Source organism: Strix aluco, chromosome 19 (genome assembly GCF_031877795.1).
Source record: "Strix aluco isolate bStrAlu1 chromosome 19, bStrAlu1.hap1, whole genome shotgun sequence".
Taxonomy (NCBI): Eukaryota; Metazoa; Chordata; class Aves; order Strigiformes; family Strigidae; genus Strix; species Strix aluco.
In genome coordinates, this window is record NC_133949.1 from 11,343,461 (window position 1) to 11,370,148 (window position 26,688).

Sequence of the window (26,688 nt, forward strand, 5' to 3'; positions counted from 1 at the left end):
AAACTTTAAAATTTTTATTCAACAATTTACATCACTTATTGTCTGTCTTAACATATTCGATCTACACAAATTTCTTTTTTTTTTTTTTTCCTGATAAAATAATAAAATTTGGATAAATTTTGAAGACCTGTTGGTGCAGAATAAACAAAATTTCAGGTAACTTTTTTTTTTTTTTTTTTAAACATTTAGTGTGAAGTATGACATCATTGGTAAAGATACATCATGCCATTACAGCTCATGGACATTACCTATCCTTACAGTCCGTGACATCACCCATACCAGCGCAAGGGGCTGCGCCAGACACAGCTACAGCAGGTATTACACTAACTCTTCTAGCCACCCTCTCACGACCGGGAAAACGCCTACGTTTCCAGCTGGGCACACAGAGTGCATTAACCTAACCAGAAATACCAGGGAGGGGAGAAGAAAAGAAAACAAAGACTACCTTTACCGATCCGTGTGGTCGCACACTACAACATCGACAACAAAGAGGGGCTGCCCCTCTCCGCAGGTCAGAGGTAATTCAGCTCCTGAGCAGGTAGAGCACAACCCCTCGCAGCGATTTTAATACACACCAGGAAACCGAACGAAATGAGAACTTATCGACGGGGTGGGGGGGCAGGAGAGGCAACGGCTCCGGCGGCTCCCGCCTGGAGGGGCCTCTCCCACCCCAGCTCGCAGTCGAAGCGCGCGGTTGTGTTTTGCACCGCCCTTAACACTGAAATATTCAGGGGAGGGGGGAGAGAGGGGCATCCGTCCCCCCAGTAAACAAGTTGAGGACCTCCAGAGGCTCGCAAGCCACTGAAGGTGTGTAAGTACACGTGTGATGGTAGATAGAAAAGCAGCCCTGTTCCGTATGAAAAAAAGCTGTCAAGTTAGTACAAATTTCTGCCATGGCGAAGGGAACACGAGGAGAAAGCTGTCAGGGTCCTTCTCTCATCACAAAATCCCGACTCTCCTGCACAAAGGCTCTGAGCTAAGCAACAAGTTTCTGAAGGTGGCACCTGCAACCCAATGCACCCAACTCCTGAAAACAAAACCAAAATAAAGCTCTCACCTTGGAGACCGGCGGGAGCCCACCCTTCACGCCGGTGGGCCGTGGACTACGGCCCCCGCAGCGGGGACAGCGAGGACGCCTGTCCATCCTGCCTCACAGTGGGAATACGCAACGGTAGGGTTTCTCATCGGTTAATTTTGTCATTAGAAGCCCCGAGTTTGCTCACGCCACCAGCCTGCAACGCAGCAGACTGAGCTCCATCCCCTCCTCAAAGCTGCTTCGCCGGGGGCCCAGACACACGCGCCCCGACCCCATCGGTGCCCGCATGCCCGGCGGGACGCCGGTGGGTTCCATCAGAGAAAAAAAAGGGCACTCGTTCATCCAGCAGTACGAAGTGTATCTGAAACACAAGCCAGCACACCCCGCTCCCTCCAATTCAATTACTAAAGTAGGCTCTTCAAAATAAAAAAATAATATATATATTTATATAGCTATACAGAGAGATACAGAGAAAGCAAAGGAGAGAGATAGGCTACTAAAAAAATCAAGAAGCGCCAGTTTTCTGCTACAGCTGTCAGCAAAGAACTGTCACCTTACATCATACCCTCCGAGATGGTGAAGATAATGCAGGCAATGACAGCACAGGAATGCAAAAGAGGGCAGATAAGTCACTTCTGGTAATGAGACACAAATTAAACTTTCAAAACATGTGCATAGCTTTATTCATCTGCTTCAAACTAACCTTTTCACGGAGCTTCAGCGAAACCCGAGTGTGCAAAATGCATTTCTAAAAAATAATGCAAGCAAGCTTTCACATTTACAGTGGCAGAAGTACAGAAAGACTCGGACAGAAATCACACATTGGGGCGAGTGAGTCGGGAGAGAGATGAAGAAACAAGAATTGCACAGCTTCATATTCTGAGTCACTGACTGCAAACAAGCATTTCTATTTTGTTAACTTTAAGCAAGGCGTGTTTACTTCTCCTTTACAAAAAAACTGAAAAAACCCCACAGTAACAAGAACCACAACCTGGAAGGGAATAAATCCCCCGGGGAACGGGATCCCCGGTGCCACAGAGAGCCCTAACTCCAGAGCGAAGCCGGTTCCAGACCTTCACTTGTTTTGGCTTTGCTGGCAAAGCATGGCAATGCTTATTTTTGTCCGCAGGAGGAACAGCAAAGCAGCTTCTCTTTCTCTCCCCGCCAAAGTCACAGAAAACGGCTTGTGTTAGGAAAGGAAAGGTGCCACCCCACAGGACATCGTCCCCAGACTGTAAGACAGCCACTACGAAGGCTCGAGTCCAAGTCTCACGTCGATCCGAGGGGTCAGCGGGACAGTAACGAACCCTCGACTGTAGATGGGGCACAGTCATCGTGCTGCCCGCCGGGAGCCCGGCCGTCCCACGCCACATCCCAGCAGCTCACACAGCACTACAAACTCTCTTCAGAAAGACTAAGCACACACGCAAGGCACATTTAGTCAGATGTACACACACACGCATGTGTGTAGAAGAGCAAACGCTGGCCAAAAAAAAAAAAATTGATGCTGAAGAAACTAATCAAACAGGCTGAAAGTTCTGGCCTAGGGTGTTTATATACTATTTTCCAGGCAGTTGTAATCCCCAAGCGTTTTGCCTACATTACTTCAGACCTTCCTTACTCTTCCCTCACTTTACAGAGGTACTTTATTTTCCTAAAGGATCTATAAATAGTCAAGTAAATTCCCTTTTTTCCCCTCCAGTAAACTCCTCCTTCACGGCACGCATCCCCCCATGGTGGTCCAGGTGTGACCCATGAAGACAAGAGGTTCTAGACCGGCCCGTGCCCCGAGGCAGCACCTCGCTGCTCCCTAAGCTGTGGGCTTTCACGCCTCAGCCATCAGGTTTTGGCTGGGTAGATGGCCTGGCCTCGCTTTTTTCTTGGAAAAACGCGTCCAACTCCGGGCACCGGCCGCTCCCCAGCACCCGAGGGCAGCTGGAGAAGGAGCCTGTGACTCCACAACGCCGGGGGTGCGGGCAGGAAGGAGGCCATGCAATCTGTAATACTGCTGGTTAACTTCACATTGAGATAAAGCATGAAAAAGATCTTTCTGCAGAGATGAGCAATTTCCTTCCATAAATAGATTCAAATAGAAAACAAAAACATTAAAACCAGAGACAAGACAATAGTTGATTGAGATTTTTCTACCTTACAAATTACCCAGGCATCTTTCCCACACCACCAGCCATCGAGGAAGGAGAAGTTGAAAACCTCAGGGATTTGCACTACCCTTCCAATAGCAGCTTGAGAAAAGGAAGGAGAGGGGAAAAAAAAATAAAAATGCACAGTGTTCTCTCAAGTTAAGAGTTCTCCTTTGCTTGCGTTTGCATAGAAATTCCCGTAGGTCAGCACCAAAATCAGGTACACCAGTCTCCTACACCCCGGCTCCCCCAGTTCCTATGCTACCCGCAGAGTTAGTGGCTGTGTTACAGGAGGGTTCAGCTATCCGCAGAGGAACTATATGGTCATGTAAAAAAAAAAAGTGCATCACACATTCTTGATTTTCAGGGTTACTTATAGCAGCAGCAGCATTAATCCAAGACAATGAACAGTTGTAGATTCGTCCTTAAATGCAGCAACACTTAATGAAATGTCTTCAAGGAAGGTCATAAGAGGGTCCTTCTCAAAAGGATAAAATGAAAATTAGACTATTCAATACAGACAAAAAGGAGATAAAACAAAAATTAAAGACACAATCTTATTTACATTAAAAAAACATTCTTGTTAAAATATCTTTACACCACCTAAGCAAAAAAATACGTATTTTAAGAATAAAGCAGAAACTCCTAAAGCAGTATCCATTTTTGGAACCCTTATTTAGCACCTGAGGAAAGACTGTATGGAAAGCAGACAGGGTTTTTTTGTGGTTTTTTGTTTTTTAAGAAAACTGTAAGTTGTGTTTTTGCTAAACGTTCGTATGTTCGCAGTACACAAGTTTCATACCACAGAAAGAAATGAACTTTTTTTTTTGTTTTGTTTTCTTCTTTTTAAAGATACTCTACTGATTAATAAGGCTGTAGAAAAGGGATACTGCTATCTTACAAAATGGCTTTAGAGCTCTGGACACGTTATATGAAGCTTTCTGATTAACAGTCAAGATAAATACAGCTCAGCATTCCCTGGTGAAAGCACAGGTACGACTTTTGCTCCCGTCCCAGGACAGAGAGCAGCCCCACAGCCCCAGCAGCGTGTCCCCAAGTGTCTCGAGCCATGAACACAAGGCCACCGCGGAGCTCCCCTGTACCTCCCCAGACGTCCACGGCTTCGGCGTCGCGCTGCTGAGCGATGCCACTTTTGAGGATCTCGAGCAGGATACACGGAAGCCAGCCTTACCCTGTGGTGTAACACGTATTGTGCAAATGTCTAAAGCTCTGTAATCTCTGGAAGGCAGCGCGTCCGGCAGCGCAGACCGAGATCTTCTGCTCCTTCACACCAGCCACGGTTCCTGCTTCTCAACGGCTTGCGCCAGGGCTTTTTTGCATGGAAAAAACACTCTCGCGGTGGCCAAAGCTAGAATTACTCCGGCTTCTTTGGCTACTCTACCACGCTAGTGGCTCCTCCAGCCCCAGCCCTCCTCCTGCCTTGCGCACCGGTGTGAAAACGTGTAGCAGCTTTAAATTAGGCGTAGCCTTGTTCTCTCCCCTCCTGACCTCAACCATCTCCCTTGTAAACAGCCTCTGTAAGGAAAACAAATCACTATGGACGTACGCACAGAAAAATCTTCTAGGGACGAGACTCTTGAAAGCTTCGGACACCATAGCAACTTACTGAAAATGCTGAATCAAGAGCAAAAACTGAACGCACAGGAAAACTACCAGCAGTTGTGAAACACGTCTGTGAATGCCATCGCTCCCGGATGTCCCTGAGGTCACCCACCGACCACTTCTGGAAAGGATGTTATCGTGCTACGGTAACACTCTCTTGAAGGTGAAAAGCACTAATTATACATGCAACTGAGAGGACAACTTCCATCTCTTTTTTTCTCTTTTTCCTAGCAGGAAGCGATTTTCCTTTCGATTTAGCTAGCCCGTTCTCCCCGTCACCCGCTCCCAGCTGCCGAATAGCTGGCATACTCGCAACCTAATGAGAATCGGGTTTTTTCCCACATATCAAAGAAGTTCACAGCAGCTACGAAAGGCAAACAGCGGGATTTACAGTTCAGAAAGGGCGATGGTTTGAAGTGGGTTAGCGACAGAATCCATGCCCTGGAGCAATCCACATTGTCAAAGAGACGAGAGATTTCTAACAACAAATACAGGTTTCAGGGATGATCTTAAACCAAAACCAAACTCCAACCAAACCTTGAAAGCCATCACACTGCCAGTCCACCAGACCCGTGGAGTGGGAGGGAGCAGAGAGGCTGAAGGTCCCCAAACCACCATCACTGGAGACAGGAGCACGGAGCAGCTTTTAAATCATCTCTTGGGAGCCGAGGAAACACTCCCTGATCCACCAAAGAAAGCAGATTCCGTGCTGGATCTGGCTGGCGGTACGCACCCCGGCCTCTGTTACATGAGACCCTGTACGAGAAACACAGGACAGGACCTGCCAGCAGAGGAGGAGCTGTGGGGAGAGACCAGAGGAGAAAGGAGACAGCCCCTGCAGGAATCCTTACTCCAATAAATAGACAGCCTGGCAAGGGAACCAGAGGAAAGGGACTCATCGGACCCACAACGGGAACAGAAATGGGAGAGAAGCCTTAACCTGAATTAGTATCTTCATAGCTAATAAAAAAATAGGTCATGATCTCACCCTTAGTGCCACTTTCCGACACTACACATACATAAGGGTTTTTGTTTTAAAACGTACTTTACTCAGTGTAATGAAAACAATGGCACAAATAAATACACACTCGCTCTCCTTACACAAGTAAGATGCTCGCACACGCAGCGCCAGCTCCTCGCCCCCCGCACACACAGACACCCTCGGCTGCAGACCCGGGAGAGCAGGCTGCTGCACCCCTTCCCGGGCTGTATTTGGTTTATGCTACAGTACTAATACTCTGAGTCAAACAAAAACAAAACATGAGACTTATCAGTAACACCTTAGCATTATTTAAATGTGCTAAATTAGTCACAGCTCAATTTCAGGTTTTTTTTTTTTTTTTTTTTGTAAGTTTACACAAAAATAATCAGAAAACAGATTAAATCTTAAGATATTTTTAATAAGTGCTCAGTAAAGAATTGTGTGAGGACTTCAGGAGGACTGCAGACAGTGACAGGGCAAGTTACACAACAGCACGAGGAAGTTTCTTCCATGGTCCTGCCTGGCTCTAGGCAATAGTCTATCCCAGAAATACTGCCCTGTGCCAGCAAGCCGGAGCTACAGGAGCTCAGAGAGAGGATTTCCTAACTGCTTAGCGCTGAGCACATGCCGTGGAGCTCATGGAGACAGACGGACAGACAGTTGAAGAGAGAATGGTCAGAAATACAGCAGAGAAGCTGCAGAGGGTGTTTCTGGATGGGTCCCGGGGGCAAGGGGCCCTGCGTAGCAAGGCAAAGCAGCAGGGACGAACATCGGGAGAAAAACCAACCCAACCCAGCACTTGAACTGTGTTTCAGCACTTCTTTTGCTATTTAGAAGAGAGACTGGACTAGGCCAAGATGAGCGTCCTCAAGTATTCAGCAAGACTCGGATCTTTCTAAAGGCGCAGTGTCAGACTCAGCACGGGTTATTGCTGTTCAGCTTCTGCATCGCGCCAGCCCCGAGAGCAGGGGGTACCAGGACAGCGCAGACCCCAGGTAAGCAAAACAGGGTTTGGTTTTGTCTTTTTTTTTTTTTTTTTTTTTTTAATGGAACCCAGCCCTTAAGGCGACAAGTGACTACACAAGGCAAACAAATACACAGCAGAGCCTTAAAGCCAGTAAAACAAACTGGAAACCTTGCTATTAGCCTTCAACTTGTTGAAAATAATAACAATAAAAAAAAAAAGGACATTTCTTCCACCTTAATTTTCCCAGTCCCACCATACAGTTTGTTCAACACTTTAAAGCTCAGGAATGCCCCAGCTCTTCCGCAGCAGAGCCGGAGGCGATTCTGACTTTTGGCAAGCAGTTGGGAGACTCAACAGAATTAAAAATAGGAACGTCGGAGGACTAGGTGTCGGGCACATCTGTAAACATGTTATACATCTGAAAGTTACACACACCTGTAAAGGTGGTACAGTTTATAGGTGAAACAGAACTATTTGCGACTGGCCAACCACACATTTCTGAACCTGGACTGATACAATACATGATTACTATATAGTATTACACTACAGTATCATACTATATAGTATTTTATACATAAAATGGAGTAGGCAATCCATAGTCAAACTTTTAAAACTAAGTGTGGCAGAAAGCTAGCAATCTTACAAAAGGTACAGAATTAAGTTTCATTGTCCCACCATGAATTGAAGCGTCTCATTCAGGAACAATCTCATTAAAAGAATAAAAACAATTAAAAAAAACGCATGCTACATACTCCTAGTTAACAAAAAAAAAAAAAAAAGAAAGAAAAAATGTGGATAAATCTAAGCACAAGGGGTAGGCAAAATTTTGGGCTTATCTGCTTCCTGTAATGCCCCATAGGGTCCAGTCTAATTTTAGGAGACTCCAACTGCTGCTGCCCTTGATACCCAGACATACATGAGACAGTAGTTGGCCACAAACACCCACGATGAGCATGGGGTATGTGTGGAGCTAGGGCGGGTCACAAAACCCCATTTTTACTTCATTCATTGCTTGCTCTTGCACTGGACCCTGTGAACTTTCCACCTTTTAAAAAAAACCCAGAAAAACTACCCAACCCCAAGATGATTTGGACGCGCTACACAAGCTGCAATGGGACAGAGCGGGTTACACAGCTGGGCCTGCAGTCTGCTCAGCCTTCGCTACCACTGCTAGGAAGCTTTTCTTTCCTTGGGATTTTTTTTTTTTTTTTAAATTTTTAAATTATTATTTTCATTCCTAAGTCCTCCATTTTTGTAATAAAATATATTTTTATTAAGAGATAATTAGAAGCAGAGCCCGGAAATACACAGACTGCATTAAAATATAAAAAAAGCATTTCCAAGGGGCAGGTGCGGGAAGCCCAGCCATTGCCGTTCTATGGACAAATTGAAAAGGATTCAAATTTCCATTTTTTTTTCTTTCCTTTTTTTTTTCGTTTTTTTTTTTTCTTTTGAATTTTTTTTTTTTTTTTAAGAGAAAAAATAATTCAAGAAGGGTGAAAGTTAGCAGAACTCAATTCCTCTTCAGTTTTCCAATGAAAATGGGAAAAATATCCGGCACATTTAGTGTTAGGAGACAGACAGAGCAAATATGAAGCACCTACAGTTGAAAGCAGAAGATACTTTTTTTTTTTTGCTCCCAGTAATACAATGGCATTAAACTGTGGGAACAGTGGTTTTTTTTGTTGTTGTTGTTGTTTTTTTGGGTTTTTTTTGTTTTTTTTTTTCCCCCATATTAAATGCCTAAACAGATTGCTTATTTTTGCATGTTGTCTTTTAAAATGAAATAACTCTTCAGTTGCAATAGTCCAACGTGTAACTGGAGCCAGGTCAACTGCGTTGACTTCACCATGCATCCTAGAACTGCAGTATTACCATCTTTCCCCCAGAAGAATGATGCTTTAAGACAATATCCCCAGCATAGGATTGCTGCTTTACTCCTGGCAAAACATGCGGATTAGAATTCTCTGGAAAAAAAGAAACTCTGCAAACTTCAAGGCGTTTCTCCAGCATTCAATGGAAAACAAAACAGAAAAAAAAAAAAAAACCAAAAACCAAATAGGGGAGGTGGAAGGGAAAGGGGAGATGAAGGATGGTGAATCATCCTGATTTCCCTGTGATTAGTGTGTCACTACAGTCACAGAACAAGAAACAGAAACCTCGTCAAGTGGAAATGCCTCTCCAGTGGGTTGCTGTTGCCCATGTAGACGACAGCAGGAACTTTAGAACCGGGCTTGTAAATTGAGTCTGTATTTGTTAAATCACTTGCATTCACTCTTTAAACAAAAACAAAACAAAAAAACGAAAAAATCTATTCAGTACCGGAGATTAAATAATCACGTGTGTAGTCTCGTTGAAATAAATTTTCAGATTCCTTAAGAAGTCTAATTACTTTCAGTTGCCATTTTTAAATAACTATATATATATTTGTATATATTATCCTGGGATTCTAGTTATGGTTCCTCTGCTGCACTGAAGATTTAGAAGGAGCATAAAAGCCTTTTGTCCCCCACGAACAGCACAAATGCTGCAGAAAGGTTATAACAGGCAGTCTCGTCTTGCTACCTTCATTGATCCGGGCGATCCATGGCTTCATCGTAAGTGATTATCCTTTTGGGATCTGGAAAGAAAGCAAAATCCAAAGTTTTTGACAAGCTACTTTCAGGACCTGTGCCCGAGGACATTCACAATCGATCTCAAGGTACTACTCAGCTGTTAACAAACTCTTCCAGTGACACCACCTCCTGCAAGTGCCCTGGGGAGCCCTGGCTGACTCCAGCTCCCCACGTCACACCCCTGGGCAGCAGCACACGCATCTCCACGTACCGCTCTTCCCACAAGCTAACACAGAATATCTTCACAGGTGAACAGTGGGGATACACCAGAATTTAAAACTTATTCTTGGGTGTGACACCAAACACCCAGAAATAGAAAGCAATTTGTATACACATAGGGAAGACTCGTTAAATCTAATTTGACTCTGGTTTTATTGCTCTGTAGAGACTCTGCTTCTCTCAGAACACCCCACCGTTACGGTAAAGCTTACTGTCCTGACTTAGCAATCTAAACCACAGATAAACCCAGACTACAAGCAGCAGGCACTGAAGAACTAAACTCTGATATCTCCAGACACCAAGACAATCTACTCCCATCACCCATCCCAACAGACAGAGCAGGACAGAACAATTTGGTTTGTTTATTCTTTCCAACACCCTTACCTTGCTTCTGCAAATTCCAAACCGCTTCCATTTCTGTGGAGGCAAAACGAGAAGACCATCGTTATTATGTAGATTGATGCTGCCATTAGAGACAACTCCAAACATGCTTTAATTTTCCAAGAGTGACACGACACCACTGCAGTTGTGCTGAGGCTTTCAGACACAGCCAACCCCATCCAGCCCAGCAGCACAGCCCCAACCCAGCCCCCAGGATTGCACGAATTTGACGTGAATGATCCGGCAATAAAAGGCAGAGAGATGGCTGTAACATGGTCTTAAGGGTCAGACGGCCAAACTGAGCATCAGAAATGTCACTGCCATTCTCCACTCCTACAAAACACAATCTAACTTCAGGGTTTAGTCCGACTCCAACGCTGATTCACACATTACAGCCTCAACAAGTAGCCTGGAGAGATTATTTTTATGAGTTGACGCTTAGCGTGTGTGAAATCAGAACCTCTGGACAAAGCGAGTTTCTCATGGTTCACAGCATGCATCTGCTGAAGCACACCATGCAAAGATTACTCTGCTAACATCACTGCAGAACTGCTGCCAACATATCATCCGAGAACAAGGTGTAATGCTCGAGACACCCGGCTGCCTGCTTGGCTTGCAGTTCTTTCTCCAGTTTACTTCTACAACACACTTGTGGGCTAAAGACAAAGAAACCCTCCCCAATTCTCACTGAAAGAACACATGCTTTTGTTTACTTAAGAAATAACAGCAAAGTTAAATGCTCTTTTCATTCATATTAAGAAACAGAACGCTCTTCCCTTTAAAATATCCCCCAAACTAAATCACATCTTTAGAGACCTATTCAAAATAACTACATTTAGCCACTACCACGTTGGAATTTTGTGAGCTAGACCATTTATAAAGACCCTGCACCCAAGTTTAAGAGACAAAATTATAGAAAAGGAGCACTTAGTAGGAACATAACCTGTAAGAACAATCTTTCAAGTCTGCCTTCTGCCAGGAAGGAGGGTGACAGGACCTTGGTAGGGGCTAGGAACAGAGAATGGCCATGGATTACTAAACCACACAGTATGTGCAGTAAAGCACAAAACAAGGCAATAAGTAAACTAACAGGCATGGGAAAGGAAGAAGAAAAAACCCCACAAAACTCATGGCCTCAGCACGATGTGTGCCAAGTGTCACCTCGATCAATCGCTTGCATGTTCGCGTCCCTTCTCCAAGCCTTCATCTGTCCTTTGTCCACTACAATCTGAGGCTCCCTGGGACAGGAAATTGCATGCAAATAAATATTGCCAGTCCTCTCTGCACAATTAAGTCTTTTGTAAGGAAGGCCCTGACAAAATTTTATGAGGTCTGTTATTTTTGCGTCACAATAATAACAGCAATACTATGCACTTTTATCAGGGGAACCCTAAGTGCTTTGGGAATAGTAACCAGCCTCTAACACCTCCAGGGATAGAAGCAACCTAACAAGGGACTACATCCTTCATCTGCCAGATGCAGATTCCCCAGAAGTAAAATGAACCAGCTACTAAAATTACCTCCAGCAGAGCTAGTTTTCCATTCAGTGAAGTTAGATGCATCATTTCCTAACAGCTAGAGAACATCACCTATTTTAACAGCTTTCCCCAAAGGCAGGGCACAGAAAACTACTCTCAAGTTGTTGGCTCCTCCACATCAGAGCAATGTTTGAGCAAAGACAAGGCAGAGGCTGAATCACTGCCCGCTACTGTATCTCCATGCAAAAGACCATGCTTTCTTTTGCACTTCCATTTGGTCCCAACCTCACTGGACACCAAAAGAATGTGAATTGCCTGTTTTAAGATGTGCCTGACAATAAGATAGACAGTGAGATACTGTCAAACACACACCAAAAAACTTGTAGCTTGTCAAAATTCTGTTTAAGAAAAAAAAAACCAACTAACAAACCCACCCCCAAACTCCCCAACCTTTTCAGTCTTCAATCTTCCTTCTCTTTCTGAAAGAGGTAGGAGAGAGGGTGGTGTAAATTGTCCTGTAAATCCCAAACACCTGGACACATTGGCTGGCAGATGCTCAGCCTGACAAAGCTACAAAACCAAAGATAATCGTCAAACTGGCTGCGATATCGACTGTTACTGAATATCATCTGCCATCAGAAGAGCAAGAGCAAGGTCCTCCCCTCTACCTGGCCAGCAGCACATGGATATGGGATAGCACAGGGTAAGCACATTTACCAACTGAAACAACTTAACAGAGGGAAAAAAAATATATAAGTCTTGGGCTAACTGCAACACAAAACTAGGGAAAAGAGCCGTTTTCCTTCAATACTTTCCACAGCCCTCTGGCTCATGGTTAGCTGAGGACCTGCCCAGGGCAGACAGCCCCAGCCACATCGAGTTCCAGGGAGAGGAACCACTTTTTCTGGGGACCATCACCAAAACAAAGGATCAGTGGAGAAAGGCTTTGATGTCAGGAACAGACTAAGGCACACACTGGTGAATTGCACTGAGATTCCTCATAGGTCAATAAACTTTACAGCAGGACTGGTACATAACCTTGGAGGGGAAAGAAGTCTTTCTGTGATAACTTGTTAAGACAGGCACTTTTACGCATTTTCCTTGCTAAGAGAGGCTGCCCCTGCAAAGAGAAGTGTCTGCACAATGCCACAGTACTAGTTCTTTGTTCTTTTAAATCTAACATATAAACTGACAATTGTCCCTATAATGAAGTGCTAAAAAAAAATAACGGGGGACCATCCTCCTCTGACTTTTCTGTTTTTATGTCTGTTTTTATCTGCAGGGCACAATGGGGATTGCCCCTGAAACAAAGCAAAGACTAAAAATTCAGTGCTGAGGAGACTCACTTCTGTACAGAATACACTGTACTCATCCTGACAACTGGAAAAAGCAGAGTTGAAGGAGAATTAAATCAGCTTTTACCCCACAGCTCAGGCCCCACAAGACCACAAGCACCAGACTAAGATCTAACCCCTTCCCACCAAGGGGGATGGGAAACCAAGGCGCCTTTTTTTTTTTTTTTTTTTTTTCCCTCTCCTGAGGTAAAGGATGAAAATTGCTGAATTCACAGCTCTGCTATTTCTTGTGACCCAGTTCACCATTCCGGTGAATGCCACTCCTGGCTGGCCCACGCTGCCTTGCTCTATTTTCCATGCTGCTCTTCTGCTTCTTCACGCAAGCAGAGATGCTGGCGCGACTGAGATGCTGAGAAGGAACAAAGCAGCAGCACAGACAGAAACTCAGGGGCAAGGCAGAAGAGGGAAACACTGCAGTTACTTCTCCACCTATGTGGTCTTTGCTACTGTGCAGTTGAACTGGAGACCTCAATTATTTGCTTTTTAGCTAAGGACAAGCAAACTACTGAGCTTCCCACCACAAATCTTGCCATACAGAGCCTGGTATTAGTGACAGACAGCCTGGCCTGGAAGACTGTAGCTGTCCAAACATAACAAAATTCTGCAAAGCGTTGACATTCCGATATGAAACATTTAATCCAGCTATCTTTAAAAGGAGCACTAAAGCAGTAAGATACTGATTTCGATAGAAGTAAACCTGAGATACACCCAGCCTCCTCTTTTGAAGGACCAAAAAACCCAGCGAGGACCAGTTTTACCTCAAAAAGATGAGGATTTTGGCAATGCCAAACTGAGGCAGAGGTTCAGTTCTAACCTAGATAGAGACAATGTCCCTAAGCGAGAGCATTACTCCTTCCTGGTCCTTCCAGTCTCCCATACTAAGCTACCCAACCAGACAGTAGTCCCACCAGTGCTCAACTAAATCAGATCTACCTTGCTAAATCAGGTATGTCACCCGCGAGTGTTTCAAGGCACGGTCACAAACACTGAGCGGCACGTGCTGTCAATGAAGGCAGCCACGTTGAAGGATCATGTTTTACAGTCAAGTAGATCAGATGATCAAGGGAGTCTCTTTTGCCCTTTAAAAAGAAGAAGAAAAAAAAAGGCAAAAAAAAGCAAGGCACAGAGCAGGGGCACAAAGGAAAGCAACACGAAAAGCATCCAAGAGAACAGGAGGGCGCATCGTCAGCCTTGCCAGCATGCTCCCAGTGCCCCGACTTCTGAGGAAAAAGCAACGTGAGCACACACAAATGAGCACAGCTTTCACCACCAGGACCTTGCTCTGCTCTGCAGCCACCCAGCCCCACGGCCCAGCACAGCCTCGCCAGCACACACAGTGCTGCGGTGGTTTAAACAGGATTACTGTACCAGAGCCGGCCCGCCCTGTGCCTTACCTCCTCCATCCATCCTTTCCCAGGGAAGCTGTGAAGCAATTACAATCTATAATGCCCCTTGCAGTCTCTGGGCAAATCACGCGCAGGAAAGCCTGGTTTGCTGGAACAAAGCTCCTGAGCAAGCTGGAGGCTTTCCCATAGTCTATTTACAGTCCAAGATGAGGAACCACATAACCTGATCACAGCTACAGACACTAACAGTGCAAAAGAGGGTGCAAGCTTACAACACACAGGTGAAAGCACTGCAACCACTCACACTAGTGCCCATTCCTCACTGCAACACTCAGAGCTTCACCCTTGCACCATGGAGGAGCTCAGGGTAGGGAATGCACCAGGACCCCACCAGTGCTCCACGCTCACCCCTGTCCTTGCCCTGCAATCGTTTCTCTTTGTGTCCATAACCCCAGAGGCAGGGCAGATTTGAGGATCAAACTATGCTCAAAAGCAAACAGATCAATCTGAAGAGGGAGAAGTTCACCTTTCTCTCAAAATCAAAACCAAACAATCTGAGGATCCAACTGCCCGGGACACCCCAACACCAGCCCAGGCAAACCCACACGCTCTCCCCAAGCAGGAAGGAGGGGAAGGCAGCTGGTGAAAAATAAGCTAGTGAAATCTTTCCTTTCCTACTGCAGAGAAACTGGTTGGCTAGGAGTAGGACCTCAGGAAAACAGCCCAAGATAAACGGAGAGAATGGTGTGGGAATTAACCACTGCGCTGCTGTCCTGCAAACACACCCTGGCAGCTCCATTTTCTAGACGTTTCACAGCACGCTGTGCCACAGGAGCTCACCCGCAGGGCTCTGGCTGCAGCATCATGGCCATGAAGAAAGGACACACAGAGACACACACATTGGGTTCCTCCCAATACCCCTAAAGCCAACTCACCCCGATGGACTTGAACACACAGAGAAATGCAACACCCACCACCATCACAGAAAACATACGAAGACCTGGACTGATCTCCTGCTTTGTAAACCAGCAACAGCATCTGAAGACTAAGTAGCAGAAAGACAAGCTCAAGCTGTGTTGGAGCACCCCTATCACTGCATTAATGACAACACTGATCAGAAACATCCATCATCTTTTACCCCTAAGTAACACCTTGAAGTTGGCAGATACAGCTTGAAAAATGAACTGGCACAGAGGAGCAGTGGGGCAGGAACCGTTTCCCCAGGGCATCCCAGGGGTGCTTGCTTTGGATGCTCAGAGCAAGAGCATTCACATGCAGAAGCAGGGAAAGAGCAGAAAACAGTATTTTAAAAAGAGTGCTTTAGGTGTCCATTCTTGCCATTGAATGTAATTAACTCTTGTGTTTAGAAGAGCTAAACGCAGCCAGACTTCGAAGTTAACACCTCTTTAAGAGGGCAGGGGAAGGGAGTGTTCTTTATTTTCCTGTTGTTACAATTGTTATACTGGGGTCTGTCTTTCACACAGCTAGTGAGAAAGGGAGAGCTGATGGGTCTTGCTGCAGCTGTACAGAATTGCTTTTCTACAAGAAAGTTCAGGCTGACAAAACCATAAAGAGACAAACTTAAGTGTTGGGAAAATTTGCAAAGTTAAGCATTGCCTAGGACTTCCCTTCTACACCATACCACGCCTTCTGGTACCCCCATTTTCTGATGGGAAACTGGGATTTAGGCTGCAGGCAGACACAAAAAACGAGAACAGAGAAAGCCTGCTTTAATACTGAATAGACTGAGCAGAGGATTGAGGACCCAGATAAAATAAATTGACGAACGCTGTTCTCAAGAATACTAGAGCTTAAGATGTTAACATCGTGGGAGCGAGATGACCTGGAAGAAATATCTGGAGTTAGTATTTTTAAATGACTGGACTTGCTATTACTGAAGGATGGCATCTAAGTTTCTGTATGCTATACAGAGAGTTTATGAACAAGTAATTTAAGAACTCTGCAAAAACACAGCAAATTCACCAATGCCAACCAAATACTTTGCAAGACATAATCTACATATGTATGTGGAACAGTAAACAAATGGATGATCACCTTTTTCTCTTCAGGATAGGGGGGTGCAGGGAGAGGGAAGGGGGGGACGAATCAAAAAGGAACTGCCTCTGTGTGAGTAACACAAGTAACACCGTGCCAAAAGGGAACACGCAATCAGGCTCCTGTTAACGCCAAGCCAGGACCAAAAGCCAAGAACTGCCACAAGACCTCAGAGCTTCTGGGGCTGAGGCTAAAGCAGAAAGCAAGCCATCCCACAGGCTTCCTTCTCTTCATTCCCAGTTTAAAGCCTCTGTATCATGTTTGAGTCATTTCAGTCTCAAAAAAAAAAAAAAAAAAGATATTCAGGAAAAAAAGGAGCTGGACTACAAAGGACTCCATGAAAGCAGTAAAATCATCTGAAAGCTTTGGCCTACAAAGACAACAAGAGAATTCAATCTACAGCTCAGAGAAGAGTTGATAAGCAAAGATTTGTCTTGCTGTTGCCATAATACTCAAGAAGGGCAGGGGGAAAAGTGTGTGTGTGTGTGTGGTTTGCTTAAAAAAATAAATCAAATCACACCATGAAAAGCCACAGGAATAATTTTTTTCTTCCTTCAAAGTCATTTGATTTCATTGCCTGATCTGCCCAGGGGAGAAGCTGCAACACTTTGGTGGTAGAGGTGTGAGTGCAGACTATGAAGCCTTTTCAGCAACAAGAGTATCACCTGGTAAAGCTGGAACAGAGCAGGTGAACCGACACATTTTAACTCCTTCCAGCTTAGGAGGACCTACTCATTCCATAGGAATTAAAATGTAAAACACACTAGCTAAGTATCATCCCCATCAACATCACTTACACATGTCCGCAGGAATAGGGAAACAAATACCTCTTAACATTAATTAAACAGCCGTTTGAATAATTTTCCTAAACCCTTATTGCCGTTAGAGATATGCAAGCAAAAAGCTCATTTTTAGAACAATCAGAATTGCTGTAAGGAATATATCATGTTAGAATACTGCACTTAAAAAAAAAAATTAAAAAGAGAAGAGAATGCCCTTAGGCAGCAAGTTAAGCCATTACCTTTAGTGTGATATATAACAGCAGCCCTCAGGTCAAAAGAACCCCAGCTATCTTTCCTTTCTAGGCCTCTCTGGTACCTCTGTTCTTTGGCGGAGGCTAGCAAATTGTTCGTAGGAGAGGCCAGAGGATTCTCTATTTCATAGTCTTTTGAAAGAAACACTAAAGCACCTTGGCTACCGGTGTCTGCCTTTTGTAGGTCACCTGTGTGATGCGACTCCAAAGCTAAGACACCACCCTCAACAGCAGTCCCAGGCTTAAGAATAGCACTAAGAATTTGAGGGCTAGTCCGTTTATCCAGCTCATAAGCCTTAGGAAACACAGGTTGTTCAGTTCCTGAGGGAATGATTTCAGCACACTGTGAAACCAAAGTGGCAGGATATTCCCCTTGAAATGTCACTTCCATTAACTGATTATCCGCAGATTTCCCCACAACAGTTTCAGGTCCAGCGCTGGGCTCGTTTATGAAAGACAAGCCCCACTGATTCTGGAAGATATCTCCCAGGTTCTGCTGATTTGTCTGCGATGGGAAATCGACTTGCGCTGTACCCAGAAGCACAGTTTGCATATTCGAAGGGTAGATAAAAAGGCTAGATTTCTTTTGTTCGAGAGCTGTTGAAGTTGTACTCATGTCCTGGGGTACTGACTCAGAGGAGGTTGATGGTACAGTACTAGCAGCAGTCGAGAGCAGTGGCTGGGTCCCTGGAGAATACACACTTCCATCAGTCCCTGCTAGAATTGGCCCGTTCGAGAAGCTAGCAGAAGTAACAGATTTCATAGCAGACATGGGGACTTGGGACAGACGACTTGATGTTTGGGCCTGAGTTTCCCCGGCAGATGACGAAGATGACGAAGACGATGTGGATGGGGTTTGAGCTGCTTTGTTGAGGTTTTCTTTAACTTTACTTGCATAACTTATTTTGGGAACAATTTTAGCACTGCTATTGTCCACTGGAAAAACCGGGGGTGGTTTAAACAAGGTCCATGAGTCCTCTTTAGATGTAGCCGACGATGCGTGCTTCCCTTTGGGCCGGTCATCAAACTTCTTGCTGCTAATCCCAGGTTTGGCATCAGAGTTTTTTCGCTGTACATCCCCAAGCCCAGGCTTCCCTCGGCCTGCTCCACCAGCCCCAGCCTCGTATTTCCAAACAGGCTTAGTATTTTCAATTCGGTTCCCCTTTTGTTCACTATAATCAGGCTTGAAACTCTCAAGTTCCTGTTTTAAGGTGGGTGCACTGACCTCCTGTTGCATTATTTTGTCCTGTACTAGATTCAGGTTCTCACAACCCTTGGCACTGTTGCGCCTGCCTTTCCGTTTCTTAAGCGTAGTATATCCACTCTCGGAGCCACTACCATCGTTATCGGCCCCTTTGCCTACGTAGCCATTCGTGATATAGCTAGAATTATTGGTTACTACACCGTTTGGAATAGACACTCCCTCTGGCTTGTCTGAGGACTGGCTTTCTCTAAGTTTATTTTCGTAGGACTTCTCATTCTTTTTGTCCATGCTATTTTTCTGAATGAAGTTCTTGGTTTTGATTCCAGTTTTCCCCAAAGCACTGGCCTTCACAGTCTGCTTTGGGGTCACGTTAGTGTCTACGAGCTGCTGGCTGCCATTGGGTACCCTGGATCCTGGGGTGGTGGTTTCATCAGAGCACAGGCCCTTTAATGACACTTCTCTTTCTCCTGCGTTACCATTTAGCTCTCCGTAGCCTAGAAGAAAGCCAAAACCAAGAAAAGGCAAGAATTAGAATGTGAAATGTTAAACTTCTGATTGCAGAAAGCTGTAATCAGCCCCAAACATATCCAGTTTCCTCAAGCAGACATTTTAAAATAGCAAAATGTCTAGTCTCTGATGTACAAAAGCATATGCTTATTTGCTGGAAACCACACCAAGAAGGGTTAAGCAGAAAGTACCAGCAGCTACTGACTCCTGCATACAACTGGGTGACATATAGACTGTAAAACAAAGCAAAGGTATATACAGATACTATGTAAGGAAAATACACTGTACTGAAGATCACCGGCAAGCTGGAGAGCTATTTCATCAGCTACTATTTCCAGGTCACAAAGGAAAAAAATTAATTCCCAGGATGCTTCAAGACACAGGGATCCGCTGCCTTTGCTGCAAGATTTGTTGAAGTTCAGAATCCGTACTGTGAACTAGGGCCAACTCCTACCATCTCCATCAGCTCCCAGGCCAGCAACACCAGCAGCCCTCCTTCCCACCCTCCTCCCAAACACCATCTCTAGTAAAGGGGACAAAAAAGAAAAAAGAAAAGCACCATCTTCCAAAAGGATATGTGCAAGTCCAGTTGGAAGGTGGAGGGAAGAAAGGGTGACCACATCTCCTCACTTCAAGATAGCAACCAACACCTCCCTACACGAGCTCTTTAGCATTGAAAAGGTGATAAAACTGGGAAGAAATGCATCCCTGCAAGCACCCTTCCACCGCTACCAGCAACTGGTCTCCTGCTCACTGAGAAACTCTGGTATTTCAGAGTCCCTGAGAGACCCGGTACTAGCTTGAGACCCAAGAAATAAAATACTTGCTGAGGGCTCCAACTCATCCAACCCTGAGACTATGCTGTACACTCAGCTTTCCTTTTTGCTTCTGAAGTTCCATTTCTAGGCCTTACGATTCTGAAGTGAATCTGGAGAGTGCAATTCAAGTGGAGCTGGAAGCCCAGGACAGTCCAGGCTGAACTAACCACCACACCTTCCTCTTTTTTTTTTTTTCTTTTTTCCCTTTTTAAAAATCTCTGGCCAGAGACCTATTGCTTTTTGAGGACCTTGGCTACAATGCCCCAAGAGAAGCCTTGAAGCCCCCTGAGAGATGGAAGAGCATGCTGTACCCAGCTCAACAAATTCACTCCAGCTGTGGACTGAGCAGAGGGGACTCCCTCTTACTGCACCCGCTCCTCCTCTGACTCATCCATCCTTTCCCGACGGTGGGAAGCCTTACGTCCCCCGCAACGACCGACCCACCTAAGGCTTCATCTGCAGCCATGGTGGTGTGGTCAGCACGGTGCACCGAGTGCCCCAAGAATGAGAGCGGGCAAAACTCCAGCTTGAAAAAGGCTGGTTTTGCTGTTGCCGATGTTGTTACAATTAACTGCTGTACTGAAAAACATTGCTACCCTCACATCCTGGAGCCTCAGATGTCTGGCAGATGTAACTGCTCAAGTTCTGTGCAAGTCGGGAACACAGGAATCCTTGTAGGAATCTTTACAGAAATTCCACAACTGAGTTTGCCGAGAGGGATCAAAAAGGATTTAACTACGCACAAGTATCTGTAAGCACCACAGCTCCCACTATAACTTTCAAATACACTGTTAAGAATATTAACCATAAATACTCCATCCCAGAGAAAATCAATAGGATGGGATTCTCAGCTGAGTCAAGGACTAAAAATTAAGTATTTCAGAATAACGTGCAGAGGAAGACAACGTGCTATAGCTGACCTTGTATGACTCAAGACTTCTGACACCACTTGTTAATGAAACAAAACAATACGAGTGGTCATAAGACCATTGCAGATGAGGAGCAAAAGAATAAAATGAAGAACAAAATCCATTTCAGTAAGTCAGTGTGTCAGCAGTTTCTAGTTCCAATTTTCAAGTATTCACAACTCGGCTGCCTGAGTTTTCTCCAAATCAACATTTGGCACAGCTGGCTCTGGCCTGGACACAAAGGTGCGGCAACCAAAATTTAGGGAAGGGGGGAAAAAAAAAAAAAAAAAAAGGATGTGAAGACGAATAGGTGAGGAGTATTGGGCAACCTCACAAATCGTTTCATAGCTGGAAAGGGAGGGGTGTCAGAGTAAATGCGTATTAAAACCCCGGGCACACTGCAAACAGTGAAATGACTACTCAACTTATTTTTGCTCAGTAACTTATTTTAGCGTGTGCCTGACCTGGTCCCTCCCTACCCCCGCTCCGGAGGCTGGGCAGGGGGCACCGCGCCTGGCTCTGGGGCACTCCCAGCCCCGCTCCCGATACCAGCCAGGTCCCTCCCCACCTCCCGCCTGATTATGTAAATGAAAATTTCAAGGGAGAAAAAAAAAAAAAAAAAAAAACGTACACGGGATTCTGGCCGTTCTTGTAATCGCGCACTTAGAACCCACACAAACCTCCAAATGAGATTTTTTTTTTTACGCCACAGCAGCCGAGCAGCCCCCCAGCAGGGAGATGGGGGCTCCGACCCTGCTCGGGAGCAGCCGCCCCCCCGCCCTCCCCAGCCGGGGCCGCCCGGCCACCGCCTCTGCGGCGCTGCCGCCCGGCCGGCGCGCCGGTACGGCACAGCCCCTCTCCCGCCCGGCCCCGGCCCCGGCGCCCCCCGGCTACGGGGAAGAGGCGGCCGAAAGCCGCCAGGCCCCACCAGGCCGCGCCGCCTCGCCGCTCCCGCCGGCGGGGCCGGGCCGGGCCCCTCCGCCTTATCTGACTCATTGATTTTTATGCTCATCAATTTTTAACCAGCACCTCGCCCCTCATCGCCCCCCCACCCACACACCACCGCCCTCACCACCCCCCCACCCCGGCTCGGCGCGGCCTGGGCGGGGGGCGGCCCAGCCCCACGTGCCCGGCGGGCGGTGGCGGTGCCGGCGGGCCCCGCTGCTCCCGCAGCCGCGCCGGCCCCAACATGGCGGACAGGAAGCGGCCCCAGCGCGGCGGAGAAGCTTCCAGCCGGGCCGGGGGAGGAGGAGGAGGAGGAGGAGGGCCCCGCCGCCGCCGCCCCGCGAAGGTCACAGGCCCCGGTCCGCCGCCCGCCCCGACCTGTTCTCCGTTTCGGCGCGTCCTGGTGCTGCGGGCCGCCGTGCTTGTGGTCGTGTCGGAGCGGCGGCTTGGGCTGGGCTCGGCCGTCGGCCGGCGGCAGGTAGGCGCTCTGCGGGTGGTGGTGGTGGTGGTGGCCGTAGTAGTAATAATGGTGGTGATGGTGGTGGTGGGGCTGCTCCTCCATGGGGGGCGGCTGACCGGGGAAGGGAAAGGGGGGGGGGGGGGCCGGCTTGGGGCGCTCGCTGCTGGGCCGTGCGGCTCCGGCGCTGGGACGCGGCTGGCGCGGGGGAGGCGACGGAACTGGCAGCGCCCGCCCTGCAATCAGCGAGCCGCGCCGCCGCGACCGCCCCCCGCCCCGCCCCGGCGGAAAAGGAAGCGCCGGGCGAGGCGGGGAGAGCGCCGGGGCGGCCATCGCGGTGGCCACCGCGATGGCCGCCCCGGCGCTCTCCCCGCCTCGCCGCTGTCCCCGCACCGGGGTGTGAAAGTAGAGGGGGAAGCACCGGCAACCACCGGGAGTAGCTCGGGAAGGCGATGGGGTGAGCTGCCGGGGCCCCGCTCTGCTCCCGGGCTCCTCCCGGCAGCGGCGCAACCCGGGCGGGGTCTCCCCCACAGTTCCGCGAGTGTCCGGTACCGGCTCCGGGAAGGGAAAAACCGGTTCTAATAAATACTCTTGGCTCGCTTCTAAGCGCTCCGCTGGGGATTTTGACTGATGCTTAACACAAAAAAAAAAAAAAAAATCACAGATTGTTGGGAAGCCCAAGGAATACAACTAGAAACCTGTAACAGATTTGATACCGCTTTAGACCTCTGATAATCCCCGCTGGAGCACGTTCAGGGGGGCGTTTGGCAACTAAATAACCTGAACTCCCTTCTCCACCGCAGGAGGAAAGGGCCAGCGAGACTTTCCCCTCCCGTTGCCCCTCCTCAGCACCAAGGCAGAGCAGGAACAGACCCCAGGGCTCTCCCCGGGCCACCCAGGTGCGCTGAGACCGAGGGGTTCGATCGGAGCAGTGAGGAACCGAGCCAGGAGATAACGAGGGGGGGTAGGAAAAGCGCCGAGAGAGGGACGGGGAGACCCGAATTGACACATACAGGCTGGAGTCAGAGTCCCGCTCCCAGGTATTCCCTATTCCGGTGTGATTAATTACCTCCAAATACAGCAGGCACCACAGCAAGCAGGGAGGAAGAGCGACAAAAGGAAATGTGATCACATAATTAAAGACTCTAATAATTAATGTGCACAAAAAGAATAAACAGGCTGCATAGTCAATCTTAAAAATAGTACTTCCTCGCTTCTCAAGGCTTGCACTTGCAGCTTTAATGCCCTGCTATATTTTTTTACTATTTTATTAAAATAAAATTAATAAAGTTCCCCTCTCCAGAAAGCCCTACCTGACTTTGGCTCTGTTCTGCTGGGCACTGTACAAAAGACAGGGCCCTCACCCAGAGATTTTACAGTTCCCAAGTTTTATTTCAACAGAACATAGTTGAAAGTTTATGCCTCCAGCACAGCTTCCCGCTCCACCCTCCTCTTTAATACATGGGTGGTAAAACTCTTCCTATCAGAAATACCAACTTCTACATCAATATAGAGGTTTCTTTTTTTTTTCAAGATTTGAGGTACCTGAAATATCATGAGTTCTGTGCCAAACAGGCCCCGCAGTTTACATTTCTTTCAGCACAATGCAAAGCAATTTAAAATGCAGTGAAACCATTTAAGCAAGGGACGATGAACTTTGGGCTTTACCCATGCTCTCAGGAATAACGGTCCTTTCAAATGCTGACTCACAGAGTGACCTCACATTGCTCAGGAGATGAGTTTGAAATCACAGTTGACATTTTATTGGTGGCTTGGAAGAATTTATTTTTAATATAAGGAACCAGCTTGAAGACATACACTTCAAAAGACTCTGAAGAAAGCAAACAATTATGGACAAATCAGCTCTGCACGTACGTACACCAGAAATCTTAATACAGAGGGCAGGGGGTTGTCTCTTCATGAAAGACAAAAGCAACTATTTTACTAGTTACAAGTGTCAGGTTGTCAGTATTGTATCAGCTAAAGCTTGCAAAAACAGATTTAAAAAAAAAAAATCCAAAATAATAGAGTCTGGGGCCCACTGTCTTCAGTAACACCCCTGGCAAGGGAAGCGCAGGCGTCCCGCCCCACGCTGCGGGTAACTGCAGGGGTGCAAGGTGGGTCTAGGGATGCGCTTTAAAGGTCCCACAAGTGCCAGCACACAGCGCTGCACGGCGGCCTGCTGTCTCCTACTGCCATGCTGGGACATGTCGTCTTCAGAACCTACACTTCCTATTAATCCCATCGGTAGCCAAACATTGCACCAGCTACACCGTGTATGAATATTCAGCAGTTGTTCAGGATGTGTTCTCGGTGGGAAAGGGAAATCGGAGATTTCCGAGCCTCCTCATCCGCAGCAGTTTTCCTTCTTACTGCTCTTTGAGGTTTGCAAGCCTGCAGCATCTCATGTAAAGGTAATTTTCATTGGAATTCCACACCCAGTCCCAAGTATTCCCACATCCAGGCACAAAGTTGGGCACAGCCAGCATAATTTCTAACTCAGTGATTTATTCAAAGCTTTATTTTATAAAGCTTTGAAGTAGATGGCTTTTCAGAGAACCTGCCACTTAAAGCTGTAAAATGAAGGCGACAAGGGATGAATCAACTGCTACAGAAATCATGAGAAAGTTTTCCTGGAGAGTCTGACCCGAGATGAGTTTTGAATTCATATGAAAATGCAGTTAAACTGAGAAGCTATTCTAGTGATTTTCTAAGAACAAATAATTTCCTTTCAAAGGCAATCCTCTTTAAGACACGACATTTAATTTCCATTAAGTGTTTTTGGGTAGGTTAAAACTGAAACTATAAAACTAATCCATGAAAAGAAAAATGCTGGCTTTGTAATATTTCTTGTGTCTGTCTCCTGTTTAAAGCTCAAAATTGGGAAACATCAAGGTTACCATATTTATAGATATTGGGAAGGGCTCTTATACGAAGTATGTGTGGCAGTTATTTACATTTTTTTGCCACAGTGTTTTCACTTACAGCAAGGGTTCAGACTTGCAAAATTCTCTATATTCTAACACATCTAACCTAACAGAGCACTCAAGCAGAAGTTATCTTCCAAGTATGTTTATAACCACAGCATTCAAAACTTGCCCCATTTGGCCCCTGAAATCTAATGTGTTTCAGTACAATGCAGTCACGATTTACCAGTTGATATTCAAATGTTGGAGCAAGACTCAGATCTCAGCAGCAGTTTAGTCACGATGGATGACGGGTGACAGTACTCCTTGCAGCCTTCTGCTCGACCAGGGGTACAGCCAGCCTCACGGAGCTCACAATACCGGCCTTTGCAATTATGTTCAGGTAAGGTGGAGCTGCTCCTCGACTCCATTTTTGTACTCTTCTGTGTACATTATTTATAGGTAAAAGGCCGGTCTCTTTAAAGACTTCCTTCTCTAGGCACAGCTTGATAGTAGACTTTGGGTTAGAGATCTTAAAAAGCAGCCAAAAAAAAAAGGGATTTAACCCCTAACTGAATTGTAGGAACGGATACCGTGGACACTTATGTTTCCCATTCCTAACAATTTAAGCACTTCCACCTAACAGCACATGCTGAATTAAGATTTTTTTTTTTGTTTTCCTCTAAAAACTTAACTTCCAAAGGCCGTAAGCACACTACATTAATCCTTCATTCACTCTCCAGAAAATTAAGGCAGCCCAGTACCAAAAACAACCATAGGGCAGAGTTTTGTGAAGCAGCAAAACTGACATAATGGCTAGCTGCTCCCAAAAGGAAAGGTCATCTCTCTCCCTCTGCCTGCCTGCCTCTGCCCTGCCCTCGCAGCAGCACTGCTGCTTCTCTGAGCCTGTTAGAGAAATTAAATTAAAAGACAATTCTTCAGATGAAAAAGTGCACATTTTTATTCTGGTTAAGCTTCCTGAACTGTTTCACAGAGGAGCTAGACAAGTATTAATGCCCTTAAGAATGGGCTGTCACTACAGCAGCTCAGGAGTTGCCTTCTACAGCCAACCCTGCTGCAGGGATGACCCCTTCTGGGAATCGGGCAGTGGGGACACAGCTGGGGTTGCAGCCACTTAAGCCATCTAATTTTATTTTGCTCGTATTTGTGAGTCAATCCCCTCGAGTGCCCACAGAGGGATGGCGTTGACCACCCTTCAAAGTGTTTTGAGCAAGCTATAACAGAATGGCTGTAACCAGTGGGACTTCCTTCTGGTGGCTACATCCATTGTTTAATAGGACTAGATCTGAGGAACATCCCCTGTTGTAAACACACTGAAGTGTTCACACAGGCATGAGTAACATCTGCTGCCCGTATCTGCATGAAAAATTGTTTACTGGAGTGCAACCATATAAACTGGAGGCAGCTTCTTGGACACATATAAGCAGCAGCACAGGAAGCAGGCTAGCAGGTTGGCCTCAGCCAAGTCTCTCATCATTACTTGTCTGGGATTTCAAAGAATCTGGGCTTTGGGCTTTCAGACAGTTGTGGATCTGCTCCTTCTGAGGATCATCACAGGCACCACAGAGAAATCCACACAAACACCCTCCAAGGTGCTCTTGCAAAAACTGCCCTGCTGTTGGGACCCGAGGCACAGGCAGTCTAGCCTGACTTACATGGAGGATTGTATCAGTCAGCGCTTGCAGTAGACT

General features: G+C 46.5%; 1 protein-coding gene across 1 annotated transcript; it reads right to left on the reverse strand.

Annotated features, from left to right (window-relative positions):
* NUFIP2 (nuclear FMR1 interacting protein 2) lies at positions 1-22,247 on the reverse strand. The gene is made up of 4 exons (XM_074844765.1): positions 21,992-22,247; positions 17,220-18,929; positions 9,968-10,000; positions 1-9,369 (listed from the first exon to the last, which is right to left on the reverse strand). The coding sequence occupies exons 1-4, from the start codon at positions 22,173-22,175 to the stop codon at positions 9,317-9,319; spliced, it is 1,980 nt and encodes a 659-aa protein (XP_074700866.1). The 5' UTR covers positions 22,176-22,247; the 3' UTR covers positions 1-9,316.
* Positions 22,248-26,688: the final 4,441 nt, after the last annotated feature.